Source organism: Phascolarctos cinereus, unplaced genomic scaffold, assembly GCF_003287225.1.
Source record: "Phascolarctos cinereus isolate Bilbo 61053 unplaced genomic scaffold, phaCin_HiC Scaffold_7;HRSCAF=346, whole genome shotgun sequence".
Classification (NCBI taxonomy): domain Eukaryota; kingdom Metazoa; phylum Chordata; class Mammalia; order Diprotodontia; family Phascolarctidae; genus Phascolarctos; species Phascolarctos cinereus.
The window spans coordinates 66,796,401-66,815,503 of NW_027556180.1; the positions used below are offsets into that span (position 1 = coordinate 66,796,401).

The 19,103-nt window shown below is 37.4% G+C and overlaps 1 protein-coding gene across 6 annotated transcripts in view; it reads left to right on the forward strand.

Moving 5' to 3' along the window:
• NHEJ1 (non-homologous end joining factor 1) overlaps positions 1–19,103 on the forward strand; it is a 114,296-nt gene that overhangs the window by 25,255 nt on the left and 69,938 nt on the right. For all 6 annotated transcript variants that reach the window (XM_078147310.1, XM_021002848.2, XM_021002853.2 and 3 more), the window contains 2 exons: positions 13,685–13,823; positions 17,614–17,672. In XM_078147310.1, coding sequence (XP_078003436.1) covers positions 13,685–13,823; positions 17,614–17,672 — 198 coding nt within the window. The remainder of the gene's footprint in view (positions 1–13,684; positions 13,824–17,613; positions 17,673–19,103) is intronic.

Genomic DNA, 19,103 nt, shown 5'->3' on the forward strand with positions numbered 1-19,103 from the left:
TTTTAATCCCCCCTTCACATTCTTTTCTCTGACATTTAGTTTGTTTTTCTTATGACTCTTCCCCTACCTATCCTGCCCTCCTTCTTTACCCCCATTTTCCTTGTCTTGACTCTGTTCCCTCCTGTTTTCCTTTTAAGTTTAATGTATTTCAATATCAAAATCTCAATGTGTCTACATGTGGGTGTATGTAATTGGGTTCAAACATCTTTATCTGGTTCAGATGAAAGTGAAGTTCATGGGATACCCATTCCTCCCACTTCTTTTTCTATGATTATATGTTTTTCATTTTATTCATCTCTCTAATGTGACAGTGATTTACTTCCCTTTCCTCTTCCTCCTTTCTTTCCCAATATAGTCCCCCATCCCTCCCATTTTTGTCTTTGGTCTAAGGAGACCATGAAAATAGAACAAAACCACTCATAGGCCCCTTGTCATCTTAACTTTAAAGATGTTAAAGTTCTGGGAAGACATTTGGTTTTTATCCCCTTCTTAACATGCAAACAGTTCCATCCCTACACATTCCTTTCCAATTAAACAAATATGTATACCTTTCTGTATTTCTTTTGGTGCCTATATTTTCCGTTTCAAAATATCATTTCCCTTCTGGCTTTTTTATCGAGGATGTTTGGAAATCCTCTACTCTATTAAGGCCCAATTTTTCCCCTGGAGGACTATGCTTAGTTTTGCCAGATAGGTTATTCTTGATTATATGTCTTTTATATTTTGCGTTTTGGAATATTGTATTCCAAGCTGTCCTCTCCTTTAAAGTAGAAGATGGATCTAGTTTGGTGCATTTTCTATTACAAAAGAGCTACTATAAGTATTTTTGTACATATGCATCCTTTTTCTCTTTTAAAAAACTTTCCTCTGAGAGTATAGGTCTATTAGTGGTATTGCTGAATCAAAGGATATATACAATTTAGCAAATTTTTTGGATATTATGCTTTCCAGAATAGTGCTTTGGATAAATTGCTTTCCAGAATATTTGAATCAATAACACATCTCCACCAAAAGTGCATTAATGGGCTTATTTTCTGCAACCTGTCCAACATTTGTAATTTTTATTTCATATTAATTTTGCTAATCTGATATACTCTCAGAGTTGCTTTAACTTTTAATTTCTTTAATTATTGGTGACTTGAAGCATTTTTTATATGACTATAGATAGCTTAGATTTCTTCCTTTGAAACTACCTGTTCAAATATGCAAAGTGAAATGAGCAGGACCAGGAAAACATTGTACACAGCAACAGTAACATTGTGTGATGATCAGCTATGAATGACTTGGCTGTTCTCAGCAATACAGTGATCCAAGACTATTCCAAAGGACTCGTGATGGAAAATGCTATCCACATCCAGATAAAGAACTGATGGACTCTAAATGCAGATCGAAGCATGTTATTTTCACTTACTTTTTTCCCCCTTTTTATCTGTTTCTTCTTTCACAACTATGACTGAAATACGGAAATAAGTTTTACATGATTGTGCATATAAAACTTATGTCAAATTGCTTACCATTTTAGGAAGAAGGGAGAGTAGGGAGGGGGGAGAAAAATTGGGAACTCAAAATCTTGTAAAAATGAACACTAAAAGTTGTCTTTATGTATAAGTGGAAAAAATACTATTAAAAAATTACCAGAGGTTATAAGTATAACAGTAACTGTCATATAGTAGGGACTTCATAAATGCCTGTTGATTAAATAAATGTTTGTCAGTGCATTAGTAATCGCAAGCAATTAAAGTGTCTTAAAGCTATTAAAAAAGAGAGAGGAAACTACCTGTTCATATCCTTTGACCATTTCTCAATTGGGGAATGGCTCTTATCCTTTTTTAAAAATAAATTTTTATTGATATCTTCTGTTTCGTACATCAACATAGTTATTCCAAGTATTTTGTCCCTTGCCTCTTCCAGAGAGCCATCCCCTATAACAGTATTTTTTTAAAGAGAAAAAAAAATCAGTACAAATAATCAGGACACTGGAAAAAGTCTGGAAACACTCAGTGTGTAACACCTGTGAACTCACCACATCCAGGAAAGGGGTATCCTCTCATATATCTTCATTCAAGTGCTGCTTGATCTTTATAACTTTATTACATTTACTTTTGTTTTTTTTCTGGTGTGTAGTTGTTCTTCTGCATTGTTGTACTTATTATGTGTGTTGTTTTCTTGGCTCTGCTTCCTTCACTGTGTGCTAGGAGGACTAGTATCTCTGGTAGGAGGGCTTGCTGAGCCCTTTATAGGGCTGCTTGTCTGCCTTTGATGACCGCTTTCACCCAACTCTCACCAGTGGCTCCAAGAAGCTGTAGCATGTGCAGCAGCTACATCCTGGTAAACCATCTTGGCAAATGGGCTAAACCAGGTTGAGGGTAACTGACAGGCCTCAAAACTGTTGGTGAGTTAGGGGGATGTCTACCCTAAGCATGGTCAGATGAGAACAATTTGTTCCAGTGTCCGTGAAAGTGGCTGAAGCAGGAGTTGTGGAGTGCTTAAATAAGGTTGGTCAGACATCGAAGATGTGAAGGTCATCCACTGCATCGCAGTCATTGCCAGTTGTCCTAACCTGCCACTGGACTTTGATGTCTCAGGAAGATGACTTTGTGCAACTCTGCCTCACTTCAATCCAGTTCATACACAAGTCAGGACAACAGCCTGTGATGTCATTGGTCCTCTTCAACAATGAAGGATGAAACAGATCTTTCCATGCTTCTCTATTCATCACACACATCATTTCTTACAGCACCATAGTATTCCATTACATTCACATACCACAATTTGTTTAGCCATGGGCATCTACTTTGTTTCCAATTCTTAGCTATTACAAAAAGTACTGCTATAAATATTTTGGAGTATATGGGGACTTTGTTTTTACTGATTACTTCCTTGGGATATAAGCCTAATAATAGAGCCTCTGGTTCAAAGGTTTTGGGCATTGTAGTCACTTTATTGGCATAATTCCAAATTGCTTTCCAAAATGATTGTACCATTACAAAGCGCTACCAATGATGTATTAGCATGCCTATCATTCTGTAACCCCTCAGCATTGATTATGGGCTTTTTTGGGTCATTTTTGCCATTTTGTTGTGTTATGATGTGAAACCTCAGGGTTGTTTTGATTTTCATTTCTCTTATTATTAGTGATTTGGACCATTCTTTCATGTGGTTGTGAATGCTTTGCAATTTTTTTTCTTTCCTTCCCCCTCCCCCCTGAGATGGCTACTGTTAGACACAAATATGTATGTATATAAAATCATTCTACATACTTCTGTTTATCATTTCTTTCTGTGGATGCAGATAGTGTATTCCTTCATATGTCCTTTGTAGTTAATTTGGTTATTTATAGTAGTCAAAATGACTTATATGCTCAGAGTTGTTGGGTTTTTTTTTTGTTTTGCTTGTTTTTTTGGTTGGGCAGTGGGGTTAAGTGACTTGCCCATGGTCACACAGCTAGTGTCAAGTGTCTGAGGACGGATTTGAACTCAGGTCCTCCTGACTCCAGGGTCGGTGCTCTATCCATTGCACCACCTAGCTGCCCCTCAAAGTTGTTCTTAAAACAATACTGCTGTTACTTATGCAGTGTTCTCTTGGTTCTGCTCATTTTGCTCTTCATTATTTTGTTTGTCCAGATCTATCTATGTTTTCCTAAGATCATCGAACTCATCATTTTTTGTAGCATAGTAGTATATACCATGATAATCAGATACCACAACTTGTTCAGCCATTCCCCAGTGGTTGGGCATCCCAGTTCTTTGCCACCACAGAGAGAGCTGCTATAAATATTTTAGCACATATAAATTCTTTTCCTTTTTCTCTAATCATCTTTGGAAATAGACCTAGTAGAGGTATTGCTGGGTCAAAGGGTCAAAAGGTCACTTTAATAACTCTTTGGGCTAATTCCAGATTGCACTCCAAAATGACTGGATCAGTTCCACCAGTAATGAATTAGTGTCCCAATTTTTCCACACTCTCTCCAACATTTGTTGCTTTCGCCTTCAGTCATTTTAGCCAATCTGATAGGAGACAAAAGTGATATCTCAAGGCTGTTTTAATATGTGTTTCTCTAATCAATAATAATTTAGACTATTTTTTCATATGACTATAAATGGTTTTGATTTCTTCATTGGAAAACTGCCTGTTCATATCTTTTGACCATTTATCAACTGGGGAATGACTTATATTCTTACAGATTTTACAAAGTTCTTTATGTATTTGAGATATGAGACCTTGTCTATAAATTTTTTTTTCTAATTTTCTGCTTTCCTTCTGATCTTGGCTACATTTGTTTTATTTGTACAAAACCTTTTTAATTTAATGTAATTGAAATTATCCATTTTACATCTCACGCTGCTATCTTTTGTTTTTTCATAAACTGTTGGCTGGTCCATAAGTCTGATAAGTAATATATTCCATAGTATCTCTCTTTATATTTAGGCTATATATCCACTTTGATCTTATCTTAGTAAATGGTGTAAGATGTTCTATGCCCAGTTTCTGCCATATTGCTTTCCTGTTTTCCCAACAATTTTTTACCAAATAATGAATTCTTATCCCAAAATCTTAAGTCTTTACACTTGTCAAATTCAAAGTTACTATATTTATTTGCTGTTGTAAATTATATGTCTACTCTGTTCCATTTATCTACATTTCTGTTTCTTAGCCAGTACCAGATAGTTTGGATAATTACTACCTTATAAGATAGTTTAAGATCTGGTACTGCTAAACCTCCTTCCTTTACATTTTTTCATTAGTTCATCTGATACGCATGATGTTTTGTTCTTCCAAATGAATTTTGTTATTATTTGTTCTAATTCAGTAAAATAATTTTTGGTAATTGGGATGGCATTGAATATATAAATTGGTTTAGGTAAAATTATCATTTTTATTATATTGGCCCTGTCTACCTATGAACAATTAATATTTCTTCAATTATTTAAATCTGACTTTATTTGTACAAAAAGTTTTTAAAAATAGTTTTGTTTATATAGTTCTTGGGATTGTTTTGGCAGGTGTACTCCCAGGTATTTTATGTTGTCCAGAGTTATTTTAAATGGGATATCTCTTGCTATCTCTTCTTGTAGGATTTTGTTTGTGATATATAGGAATACTGATGATGTATGTGGATTTATTTTCTATCCTGCTACTTTGCTAAAATTATTGTTTCAACAAAATTTTTAGTTGAGTCTTTGGGATTTTCCAAGTATGTCATCTACAAAAAGAGATAATTTTGTTACCTCATTCCATATTCTGATTTCTTCGATTTCTTTTTCTTCTCTTATTGCTAGGATTTCCAATACAATATTAAATAATATTGGGACAGTAGACATCCTTTCATACCATATCTTACTGGGAAGGCTTCTAGCTTATCTTCATTACAAATAACACTTGCTGATGGTTTTAGATAAATGCTTTTTATCAAATTAAGGAAAAATCCATTTATACCAGTACTTTCTAGTGTTTTTAATAGAAATGGGTGGTGTTCTTTATCAAAAGCATTTTCTGCATCTATTGATATAATCATTTTTTAAACTTTTGTTATTGATATAATCAATTATGTTAATAGTTTTCCTTATATTAAACCATCCCTGCATTCCTGGTATAAATCCCATTTGGTCATATTGTATAATCTTTGTAATATATTGTTGTAATCATTTAGCTAGTATTTTATTCTTCTTTCGAAAATTTTGTTTCCTATCCTTTGACCACGTATCTAATGGGGAATGGCAGTTAGTCTTATGTATATTTATTGCTTATGTATAATGGATACCAAACCCTTATCAGAGATATTTGATACAAAGAATTTTTTCCATTTGACCACTTCCTGTCTTATCCAAGGTGAGTTACTTTTGTCTGTGCAGAAGCTTTTCAGTTTCAGGTTATTAAAGTTATCTATTTTATCTTTTGTAATTGCCTCTGTCTCTTGTTTGGTTAAGAATACATTTCCTACCTGTAGCTATGAGAGGTATATAATCTGTTTCTCTTCTAATTTTTAAAAATAATATGATCTTTCATATTAAGATTGTTTATCCATTTAGACTTGGAATATGATGTAAGATCTGTTGATATAAGCCTAATTTCTGGTAGACTTCCTTCCAGTTTTCCCAGTGGTTTTTGCCAAATAAAGGATTTTTTTCTTAGGTAATTTTGGTTTCCACTTTATCAAACACTAGGTCATTAAGTTCTATTGTTTCAGATTCTCCCTTGTCTAGTCCATTCCATTGATCTAGCTCTCTTTTGCCAGTACCAGATGATTTTGATTACTGCTGCTGTATAATATAGTTAGAGGTCTAGAAATGCTATTCTCCCTTTGTCCCTACTTCTTTTTTCATCATTTCCTTTGATATTCTGGAGCTTTTGCTTTTCCAAAAGAATTTTATTATTTTATCTAATTCTAGAAAGTATCCCCTTAGTAATTTGATTGGTATACAGTTAATAATGTAAATTAATTTTGATACTATTGTCATTTTTATATTGACACGCCTAACCATGAGCACTGAATATTCCTCTGGCTATTTGAGTTGTTCTTTTTTTTCTTTAGGAAGCACTTTATAACTAAATCTGTGCAAGTCTTTTGTGTGCTTTGGGCAGTCTAGCTGTAGTTATTTTATGCATTTTGTAGTTATTTAGAATGCAAGTTCCTTTTCTGTTGTTGCTTCTTGTGTTTGGTTAATATTATATAGAGATGCTATGGATTTTTGAGGATTTATCTTGTAGCCTGCAACTTTGTTAAAGGCATCGATTGTCTCGGTATCTTTGCTGATTCTCCAGGATTTTCTAAAGAAATCATCATATCATCAGCAAATAAGGACAGTGTATCCTCTCTTTATGTTTATGCCTTTAATTTCTTTCTCTTGTCTTTTTGCTATTGCTAGCATTTCTAGAACTATATCGAGCAATAGAAGAGAGAGTGAGCATCTTTGCTTCACTCTCATATTTATTGGAAAAGTTTCTAGTGTATCCCTATTGCATATGATGCTAGATTTTGATTTTAGTTAGATGCTTTTTATGATATTGAAAAAGGTCATTTTGTGCCTATACTTTGGAGAGTTTTTAAGCATAACAGAATGTTGTACTTGGTCAAAGGCTTTTTCTGCATCTATTGAGATGATTACGTGGTTTTGAATGTTTTGGTTTTTTAATGTGATTAATTGTGTTGATTTTGTTTTCCTAATGTTGAACCATCCACATACATCCCTGGTATAAATCCCACTTGGTCATAATGAATGATTTTTTAGATAAATCACTGTAATCTGCTTGACAGGATTTTGTTTAAAATTTCTGAGTCAGTGTTCATTAATGAGGTTGGCCTATGGTTTTCTTTCTGTGTTTTATCTTTCCCTGGTTTAGGTATTAGTACTCTATTTGTCTCATAAAGGATTCTGGTAGAGTTCTTTCTGTGACAGTTTTTGAGAATAATTTGCAAAGTATGGATACAAACTGTCCTTTAAAAGTTTAAAAGAATGTTCCTGTGAATCTGTCAGTTAACAGGAGTTTTTTCCTTTGGTAGTTCTTTTACAGCTAGATCTATTTCCTTTTGTGAGATTGGGTTATTTAAGATTTTTCTCTGATCTCCTGATAGTTTGAGTATTTTTGAAGGTATTCCTTTATTTCTTTTGTGTTCTGAGTTTTGTGAATATATAATTGTGTATAATATGTTCTGATTATCTTTCTTTTTCTTCTGGTTTTGCTATGATTTCACCTTGTTCATTTGCTGTTTTATTGATTTGATTTTCTGCTGTGTTCTTTAATCAGATTAGCTAAGGGTTTATAAATTTTATTAGTCTTTTCAAAGAACCATTAGTTTTATTAATAATTTCTATGGATTTTTTTATTTCCAATTTATTTACCCTCTAATTTTTAACCTTTCCTCTTTTGTCCTTATCTTAGGTTTGTTTATTTATTGGCATTCTAATTTTGTAATGCATATTCAGTTCATTAGTCCTCTCTTTTTCTGTTTTGTTAATGTATTTTTGTTAGGATATGATTTTTCCCCTGACAACTACTTTAACTGTATCCCAGAAATTTTAATGTTTTATTCATTATTATTTTTATTATTTTCTTTTAAATAGTTATTAATTTTTCCTGTGGTTTGTTATTTAACCCATTTATTATTTAGGATTTCATGTTAAGTCTTCATTTGGATCTGTGTCTTTTGTTTGTGGTCCCTGAACCAATAACTATTTTTATTGTGTTACGGTTAGTAAATCATATTTTAACAAGTTCTGCCTTTTTACATTTGTTTACCATGTTTCTGAGTCCTAGTTAAGTGGTCATTTTTTTCCACGTAGAGCTGAAAATATGTACATTTTTTTGTTGTCTCTTTTTTTTGTTGTTGTTGTCTCTTTTAGACACTATATGTCTTTTAACCCTAGCTTCTCCCCCAATTTGTTGTTTGCCATATTTCCCTTTTGTTTATCTTCCTGTTAGAGAGGGATGTTGAAGTTTCCTGTCACTATGGTGTTAATGCCTATCTCTTCTGGTAGCTCAGATAATGTTTCCTCTATGAATTTGGATGCTAAGGCATTTGGATCATATAAGTTTATTACTTATATTGGTTGGTTGTCTATGGTTCCTTTCAGCATGACATAGTTTTTTTGTTTATCCCTTTTTATTTTTTGAATGTTTGTTTTTGCTTTGTCAGATAGCATGATTGCAATTCCTGCTTTTTTGGACTCATTCAGTGCAAAGTAAATATTTTTCTATCCCTTCAGTTTTATTTTGTATGTGTCTTTGTTTTTTAAATGTGTTTCTTATAAGCAACAGATCATAAGATTTTGTTTTCTTATCCAATTTGTCACATAGTTCTTTTATCAGATTGTTTAATTCATTCACATTTAAAGTTATGAGTTAGTTTTATATTTTCCTCCATTTGTCTCTAATATTGTGGTTTTTTTTCTAAATTAGTATTTCCTCCCCTTTTCTGTTACAAACATAGTACTCCTGCTGTAAACAGAGTTCCCAGTTACTTTACCTTAATCTTTTTAAAAGTTACGTTCCCACTGGCTCTCTTTCCCTCACCCCGATCCCTTCCTTCCCTTTGCTGTCCTTTCACCTTGGGGTTTTGCTTATTTCTTTTTTCTCACCTGTTATATAATTCTCCCCCTTCCCCGTTTGTTCTTCTCAGTCAAGTAGATGCCCTCTTCCTCTCCTTCCTTTCAGCTAGTCCTGTTCATTAGTTTTTTAACTTTAAATTTTTGTACTCCTTTCCAGAAAAGATTTCTTTCCCTCTCTTCATTATTGATCCTCTTTTTCTGTTTACTCTAGACCAGGGGTGGGGAACCTGTGGCCTTCTAAGCCCCCAAGTGTGGCCTTTTGACTGAGTGCAAGATTTTACAGAGCAAATTCTTTTATTAAGGGGATTTGTTCTGTGAAGTTTCTTCTCTAATGACAACTGTATTTATCTGGTCTCTTTCTTTTCTCTGTATTCCTCATGAAATCGGAACTTTCAAGGTATCCATTTTAGGTTCTGTCTTCAGTGTGCTTTCTGCCAGTGCCTTGTAGAGCTTGTACAATGGCCTCTTCTTTCCCATTGTGCCTCACTCCCAAACAGTGCAAATTATTGCTGGGGTTAGAAAGGACCCTGGCCCATGGTAAGGCCCCTCCTTCACCACATCCCTGTTTATGCAGACCATAACTGATCTATGCCCTCCATGGTTACCGTTTCCCCCATTTACCTCGAAATCACGCTCTCCTACTCCACTAGGTACCAGTTTCCCCTAGGAGTTCTACTCCTCCTCTCCTGAGGTATTCCCTTTCATGTACTCTCTCATGTTGTAATGTAGTCCCATAAAAAAACCAAAAAACCCCCAAACATTCATTGTAGGCAAGGTACCAGGTTCTATCCATAATGCTCCTGTCCTGTCCCACCTCTTCCCTGTTACTTCCAGCAGTCTTCTGCCTTCACACCTGTCTCCTTGTGTACATTTAGAAAGAAGTCTTTTCTTCTCTCTTCTGTCACTCCATTGCTATTGCTGTATTTATTCATTCCACCTGCATTTCTCTTGTTTGAGGGTATTTGAGAAGCAGATTATCTCTTCAGTTCTGGTTTTCTTTCTAAAAATGTTTCAAAAGCCTGTCTTATTGAACATCTATCTTTTTTTTCATTTATGGTTAAATTCAGATTTGAGGTGGAAATCACCCTGTGCTGCATCCTTAGCTCCGTTGCTTTTCTGAACACATTATTCCATTCCCTCGTACATTTTTGGTGGGCACAGCATAGTCGTGACTTCTTCAGATTTCCTTTTCTTTGTATTCGAAGGTCTTCCTCCTGATGGCTTGTAGAACTTGTTGTTGATTCTCGGTCAGATTGTTAAATTTAACCATTATGTGTCTTGGAGTTTGCAGCCTTGGTTTTTTTTTTTCCCTGTAGGAGGTGATCTATGAATTCTTTCATTTTCTACGTTCAGAAGTTCTGTATTATTTCCTGTATTATGATGTTAAGGGTTTTTTGTCTGTCATGTTGTTCTGGGAGACCCAAAATCCTTATATTGTTTCTACACATCCTATCTCTGAGATCGTATGCTTTGCTTAGATAGTGAACATATTTTCTTTTAACATTATTGTTTTTTGCTTCTCTTCCTTAAACTTGTCCTTTACTTCTCTGTATTTGCATTCCCAATCTATAGTTCTTTTGTTTCTTTGATGAGACTTGCCATCACAATTTCCAAGTTTTGTATTCTGCACATTATTTTTGCTGTATAGGTCATAAATTCTGCTCTCATAATTCTAATTTCTCTTTTGAACCACTCAGGAACAATATTTTGTGGTTCCATGTTCTTTGCATAGACCACAAGGTCCTTTGTATCATCAGATGTTGGATCATTTTCCTTTTTTTTTTTTTAACAGTATTTATTCATAGATGGCTAAACTTGTTTGCTAGATCTGGAGGCCACATTTCATTCTGTTGTTAGTATTTTCCCTGTTGATTTATCTGCTTATATTCAAAGTCTTTGAGTTTTCTTTTTCCTGAGATCTTTGGTAATTTCAGGGCTTTTTTCCCCCTTTGATTTTCCCCTATTGTTCACTTTCTAACTCTTCTCTCTAATGGTAGTTTCCTTGGGCGCTAGATCTCAAAGCATGTCATCATTCTCCCAGAGTAGGCAGTTCATGCTTCACTAGCTTAAATCTCTACCCGAAATGACTTCTGGGGGACAGAACTGGCCCCAACTGGATGCTGAGCTCTTTGCCTAAGGCTTAATGGAGTGCTGCATTCCCCCACCCCCTACATACACCCTCCCAGTGTCCTGTCCTGGTGTCTTGTCCCTCTCCCTGTATTCTTCAGTTGTCTGGCCCACTACTAGCAATTTAGAGCTTTGCGTCACTAGTGCTATAGGGTTGGCATCTTGCCCACCGCCCCCATCCCCATCTCCCCAGGCAAGCGTTTTCTCTGAAGGGTTACAGGACTGTCTGTCAGAGGCCTAAGCAAACTTCTGCAGCCTGGTGCTGGGGGTTCCCTGGCACTGGAATGAGGGAATGAGAGGAGCTGAGGTGTGGAATTGTCTTGTGTTGTAAGCCAGTCCTTGGGTCTACTAGTGCAGCTTCACCACCAGTAGTATGGGGGAAGGGTACTGAGTGAGCTCAGGGTCAGTGAGTGTCAGTTCAAGTTTTTAAAATTTTTTTTAACCCTCTTTTGGATTCTGAACTTCCTAGATCATGAAGACAGCTGAAGTTGTTTTATCTTTTATGCATAATTTCTGTTTTGAAATGGTTGAAGAGGTCTTGGGGATCAGAGAAAATGGCTAGTCTTCTATCTTGTTGCTCATGTGACTCAGAAGCTGTCTCTTATAAATTTTAATGAATTCCTCATAAGGCTGATGTTTTTTAGAAGAAACTTCTAATAGTAAAATAAAGAAAATTTGTCAGAGATACAAAAAAAGGATAGAAATAGTTGAGGTTTGTAGAGTGTGGGTTTTTGACCCTAATTTAAATTTATCCATCGAACAGAATGGGTAGTGCAGTTTAGACATCCCAGTCTCAGATTCCCTTCTTTCATCTTAACTTTCCCCTAAAACCCTCTTTTTCTCATGTTGGATTTTCTCCATCTCCGCTCTAGGGGAGTAGCTGGGAGAAGAGCCAAGCAAGATAATAGACTATTGATTGACTAATGGGAAATTCCTACTGGAGAAAGAAACCATTATACTTTGCTAGTAGGACATTTTCATGTTAAAGTCGAAAGATCAGAGAAATACTCTAGCAATATCTTGACATTTCTAGGCCTAAGAGATCTTCCTTCCCCCCTTATGAAGGGCTGCTGATCTCTTGATGGCAAGCTGGTTTTAGCATTGGATTTAACTATTGACCACCAACCTTTAGGCTTTGCAGCCTTTATGGGAACAGATTGAAAAAATTAGGATATTGACCTTGATCTCAAAGGACCTTGGAGCTGCTACCAAAGCTAAAATGGTTCCTAATAAGTATCTAGATATAATATATCCTTCAAAGTTCTCAACCTATTTTCCTCTTATGTTTCTTGTTTCATACTGTGTCCTAGCTAGCACTGTCCATTTTAGCCTGAGTGACTTTCTCATGCTTCCTCTCACTCCTGTTCTTTCACTCTTGGCCTCTGAGCCTTTGTTTAAGCTGTTGCAAATTCTTGATTCAATCTCTCCACTCCTCTTTACCATACAAAATCCTTCTCTTTAAATCACAACTTATGGCCATCAGTTCTAGAAAACTTTTCCTTAGTGTTTCTACCCCTTCTTTAACAAAACAGAAAAATTCCAATGGTTACTCCAATAACTTTTATAATTATAATTGTAATTCTATTTATGTTGATTTCATGTTTACCTATTTTGTCCCTCCTATGAGATGGTAAACTTCTGTGTATATTCCTAAACCATCTGAGTCTGAACATGGCACTGCCTATCTCAAAAAGTCCCTGTGGCTTCCTATTACTTCTAGCATAAAATACGAACTTCTCTCTTGAGCATTTAAAATCCTTTACAGTCCAGCTCCACACTTCTTTTCTAGGCATATTCCATTGTACTGCCCTTCATGCACTCTAGGTTCCTTTCTCAGTGACCTCATCTCTGTTGCTTGTCTAGTGTTTCATCTCCTCTCCATCATTGCCCCACTTGTTCCCAGGCTTGGGATGTACCTGGCCACTTTGGCCTCTTACTCTCTTGCTTTCTTAAAAGCTTAGCTCAAGTGTCACCTCCTACTGGAAGCTCTTCATGATCCCCTCGGTAGCTAGCATTCTATACTGTGAAATTACTTTGTCCTTGCATTGTGTTAACAGAGATGTGTCCTTGTATGTTCCTGGCCTCAGACACACACTGGCCATGATCCTGAGTAGGTCACTTACTTCCTCAGCCCTAGGCAACTCTTGAAGATTATAAATTGCAGAGGTGGTGCCAAGCTGCATGGATGGAGAGAATTTCATTTCCTGGGAATTTCCTGTACTAATGAAATCTATACCTTATATATGTTGTTTTGTTTTTTTTTAATTTTCTCCTGGAATGTAAGCTCCTTGAAGGCAGGGACTATTTCATTTTCCTTTCTACATGTCAGGAACCTCGCCTGGTACCTGGCACAGAGCAGGCACTTAATAAATGCTGAATGAATTCATAAGTAAGTGAGTGAGTGAGTGGAGTACATTTTTACTCTTTTAGCCTATTCTTCATGTTCTTATTACAATACATGAGGGGGTTACATAAACAGTTTTTAATGATAGACATTTCCTTTTTCAAAGGTTTCCCAGCATCTCATACGTCCTCTGATGGGCATGAGTCTGGTACTGCAGTGCCAGGTGAGAGAGCTGACTTCTTTGCTTCGGCTGAAGGATGCAGAAATCCAAGACTACCAAGAGAATGGAGCCGTACTGAGCCGAGGTTAGAGGGGACTAGTTGGAGTGGACATGTAGTTTTAGAAGGGTGAGGGTTGCAGTAAAGAAGGGGGAAGAACCATTTGAAGTTCAGAAGGAGCACTAGCTTGACCACATCAGGTCATCCATAGGAAGTGAAGGGGACTGGGTGATGAGTAGGAATTAGAAGTTTGGTGCTAGGCCAGAAAGTTCTTTTCTTGGCTCTGAGTACTTGGCTGAGGCCCAAGTGGCTGGCAGGAGCAAGAGCTGAGTCCAGCCATGTCTGGGCAGTCGCATGAAAAGCCTTTGGAAAAGGGCCAGTAGTCATGCGACTCTGGCCTGGGGTATCACAAAATTTGGGTGTTAGGAAGCCTATAGTCTCTAAATCTCTTCCCCAGGAGAGAAACGGATGCTACAACAGACAGTTTCTTAGGTATCATTCAGAGAAATGAACGATCTTTTCTTTTTTTTCCAGGACATCTCTTAGCCATCTCGCCTCTCTTTTCCTACTGCCACCACATTCATATAGACCCACATTACCACTTTCCAGGACTATTGCACTAGCTTTCTAAAAAGTGTTTTCTACTTCACTTCTCTCCCTGCCAATCCACCCTTTATACTGCTGCCACAGTAATTTTTGTTATAATTAGTTCATTCTTCTGCTAAAAAAAATCTTCAGTGATTCCCTATTGTCTAGGAAGTAAAGTCCAAACTTCTTTGTCTGACATTAAGTGCACAATGTTACCACCTTACCTTTCTAGACGTATTTCATACTCTTCCCCTCCACGCACGCTATGTTCTTGACAAACCAGTCTATTCTCTGTCCTCCAGATACATTCTGTACTTCTCTTGGTTCCCTGTCTGCCTGCCCCCACATATTTTTGCTCATTCTGTTTCTCGTGCTTGGAATCTCCTCCTTCACCTTCTTCACCTGGGTTCCTACCTACACTTTAAACCCTAATTCAAATGCTTCCTCCTCCATAGAGCCTGATCCTCTCTTAGACCACATTAGGCATTTCTAATGCATGTCTAATGCATTTCTCATGTAACAGTGCATGTTATCTGTTTGTGTTTCCTCTACCATCTACACTGTAAGTTCCATGAGGGCAGAAATCAGTTAATCAACAAATACTTATTAAGTGATACTATGTGTCAGGCATTGTGTGCTAGAATCTGAGAAATAGAAACACAACTGCTGAAATAATCTCTACTTGCAGTGAGTTTACATTCTAATGAGGGAGACAACAAGTACATATAAAAATATATACAGCATAAATATAAAGCTAATACATATTATATATATATATTCACACATATACACAAAAAGTTAAGTACAAAATAATTTGAGAGAGGTAGTTGGGGGATCAGTAAAGGCATTCCTGCAGAAGAGAGTGTCTGAGGAAGAGAAGGACTTTCTTAGGTCTTGGAGGTAAGGAAAGAATGCATTCCAGGAATGGGAGGTGACAAGTACAAAGTCATGGAGGTGGGCAATTGAGTATCAAGAGTGAGAAAGAATCAATCAATCAGTAAACATTTGTTAAGCACTTACTATATGCTGGACATTGTGCTAAACGCTGGAGGCATTGTGTGGGAGAGAGAACAATGTTCTACAAGTCTGGAAAGGTAGGTTGGGGCATATTTTGTAGGGATTTAAATGCCAATCAGAGCAGTTTATATTTGATTCTGGAGGCAAGATGAACTCAGTGGTGGTGGTTGAGTAGGGAGGTCTTGTGATGTGTGCTTAAGGAAAGTTACTGTGGCAGCAGTGTGGAGGATGGCCCAAAATGGCAGAGATTTGAGTCAGGTTGCCCCAGTCTAAGTGAGAGGTGATGAGAGTCTGAGCTAAGGCAGTAGCTGTGTGAGTGGAGACACGTTTGGATGTGATGGATTGTGAAAGCAGAAATGGTGAGACTCAATAACTGATTGGATATGTGGAGTTAGTGGAGAGAGTGAGCTGTGGAGGAGGATGCGGACGTTGGAAGGACGGTGTCACCTCTGAAACAAATAGGGAAGTCTGGGGGAAAGAGAATGAGGTCGGTTTTAGATATATTGAGTTAAACATATTTCCAGGACATCCAGTGTGACATATCTGATAGACAGACTGAAGCTTGAGGGAACAGCTGGGGCCAGATCTGTAGTTCGGAGAGTCATCTGCATGGAAATGAAAGTTAAACTCATGGGAGCTGATGTGGTTACACAGAGGGAGAGAGTGTATAGAAGGAGAAAAGAAGAGGCCCAGCACAGAACCTCAGGAAATACCCCCAAAGGGGCTTGATGTGGGTAATGATCCAGCAAAAGGGACTGAGAAAACAGAGAAGATCAGAATTGTAGGAGAGGAAGAGTGATTAGAACCAAGAGAGAGTAGTGGCATGAAAACCTGGAAAGGAAAGAGTATCTAGAAGAGGATGATCAGCAAGGTCAAATGAGACAAACCGGTCAAGAAGAATTAGGATGGGAAAAATACCATCACATTTGGCAATTAAGAGATAATTGGCAGCTTTGGACAGAGCAGTATCCATTGAGTGATTAGGTCAAAATCCAGATTGCAAAGGGTTGAGGAAGTAAAGGTATCAAGTGTTGACAACTTTTTCAAAGATTTTATCTGAGAAAAGGAGAAGAGATCATGGATGTTAGCCTGAGGGGCTGGTGGGGTTTAGTGAAGATTTTTTTAAGCCAGAAGAGATTTGGGTATTTTTAAAGGCAATAGTGAAGGAACCACTTGATAGGCAAAAGTTGAGGGTTCCAGAGTAGGGGATGATTGAGGCAGTCTATTGGAGAAGATGGGAAGAGATGTGATCAAACGCACATGGAGAGGGGTTGGCCTTGGCAAGGAGCACAACCACCTCTTTGTCAGACACTGGGGAAAAGGAGTGAATTTGAGGTGGTATCAAGTGGTTTGGCGATGAAGAGAATGAGAGAAGAACACATGATGAATGGCCTTAATGTTTTCAGCAAATTAAGAGGTGGTGTTCTCAGCTGAGGAGGGTGGGGGTAGGGGGAAGGATGTGTAGACTTCAGGAGGGAAGAAGAGGTTTGGAATAACATCGGTGGGGCATGAGATAGGGAATCAATCAGGAATAAAAGGTCTGCCTTGCTGCATGCAGTGAGGACCCAGGTGAGGCTTGATCGCATGAATTTGTGATGTACCCAGTCAGAATGGTTGTGCGATTGCCTTCTTTTTTACTTAATAACTTGTGAATGGTAGGGGAGGAGTTGCATAATGGCAATATTCCATGACTAGGACTTGTCAAAAGCAGTGTAATAGGACAAGGAATCCAAGAGCATGGTCATAAATGCCTTAAGCTTTGCAAAGTGCTTGTAAACAGATTTTATGCTCAACCCTGAGAGGTAGACACCCTTATTACCCAAATTTTAAAGATAAGGAAATTGAGGCATAAAGAAGTTAAGTGATCTGCCTGGCAACATGATGTGAATTATACATGGGAAATCATACAAAGCATATTTCCATGTTGCAAAAAAAAAAAAGAAAGTGAAAAAGTTGTACCTTAATTTTCACTCCGAGTTCCTCAGTTCAGTGTCTGGAGGTGGGCACGTTTCTGATCATGAGTCCTTCAGAATTGTCTTGGTTCATTGTATTGATGAGAGTAGATAAGTTGATCATCATTATGATATCGCTGTTACTGTGTGCCATACACAAGGCATTTTTAACAGGTTGAGTTCCTATTGTGTAGTGAGCTCCTAGTAGATTTTTGATTGAATGAATGAACACATAATCCTAGACAGGACGGGATCTGCTCTTTGCTGTACAGGTATGGATCCTTAGGCTCATTTCTTTTTTCTTTCTTTTCTGGTTACAGATCGATTGAAGACAGAGCTGTTTGATGAGAATGCTGTCCTGGAGCAAGTTGTAACAGAGGTAGGAGTTCTTCTATTTCCTTCCTCCCCAAATAGCTTCCCTTTCCTATCTCTTTTCCAGTCACTGATTAGGGACTATGATCTTCCTGATACTTTTAAGCCTAAAAGAATCAAAGAGTTTTTTTTTTTCTGAAAAAGTCACCCACAAAGAAGCTGGTTTAGTTTGACAGGTATAGGTGGTAAGAGACACCATGTCTTTAGTTTTTTTTAGTTTTTTACTATCAGAAGTAACAAGTAAACTAACATTTGAATCCCCCAAAACCATTTATTCGGGGTTCAGAAAATTATAGTACCGTAACAAAGATGTCAGCCACATGGCGTTGAAAAAGCATTTATCTCTCACACAGTGATTAAAAAACCTTACCTTTAACACTGTCACAAGGATACTGTTTATGTGGTGGTGTATGGTAGATGTTATTGTGTTTGAGCTGATGGATTCTAGGAGTGTCCTCCGCTGGGATTCTTGGGCAGTGGCTGCAGTGCTTAGCATGCCCGTCTCTGCAGATTCAGTTGGCTTTGGCTCAGTCCAGGTTCAAAGCAAGGTGATGAACTTCAGTGACTTCTTGTTGAATGGTTTTACCGGGCCAAGGTAGAGCTAAATGTTTTCAGTCTTCACAAGGGCTGTGGCAACAGGCATCTGATCCTTTCAAACTCAGTACTTTACCCCTTTATTGCACAGTTCATGCCATGCGTGTGGGAAATCCTTATTAGGCCAGTGCCAGTGTCACCTAATGATTCAGCTGTGTGAATTCCAATCTTTTCTCATCCAAGAAGCATTTATTAAGTGCTTACTTTATGCAGGGCACTCTGCTAGGTACTGGGCCTATAAAGACAAAAAAACCAGTCCTTACCCTCAAGGAGTTTACATTGAACTGGGGGGTGATATACTATGTATATACATGATAATTTGAGGAGGAGGCCAAGAACTATTACAGTATTTACCCCAGACTCTACCCTTGAAATACCGTACAAATTAAGTGTGGTAGATAGCAAGTAGATCACAAAAGGCTTCACACAGGAGGTCACACTTATGATGAGCTGTTGAAATAGTCCGGGTAACAGGTATTAAGAACCTAAACTAGCATGGTGGTCCAGGGCTAGACTTTGGCTAATCAAGGGGAAAATGCCCAGGTGGCATCCCCCCACTGATGAAATTGAATGTTCGTATGTTACAAGCCGAGTAGCAGCATCATGTATGTCATAAGTGTTGAGTATCACAGACCAGTTTAGCTAATCTTCCCAGTATACAAGGAGATGTGTATGCTTGGGTCTGGATGTCCTATAAGCTTCAGACAGTGTGCTATGTAAAGTTTGCAGAATGTTTCTTATCTAGCATTTAGGCTTTTCCTAGTCCTTTGGGAAGCTAACTTTTCTTATTAACTAATCTTCGGTTTATTCTGTGTGGTATTGTGAGGGTGGGGTGTGGGGTGAA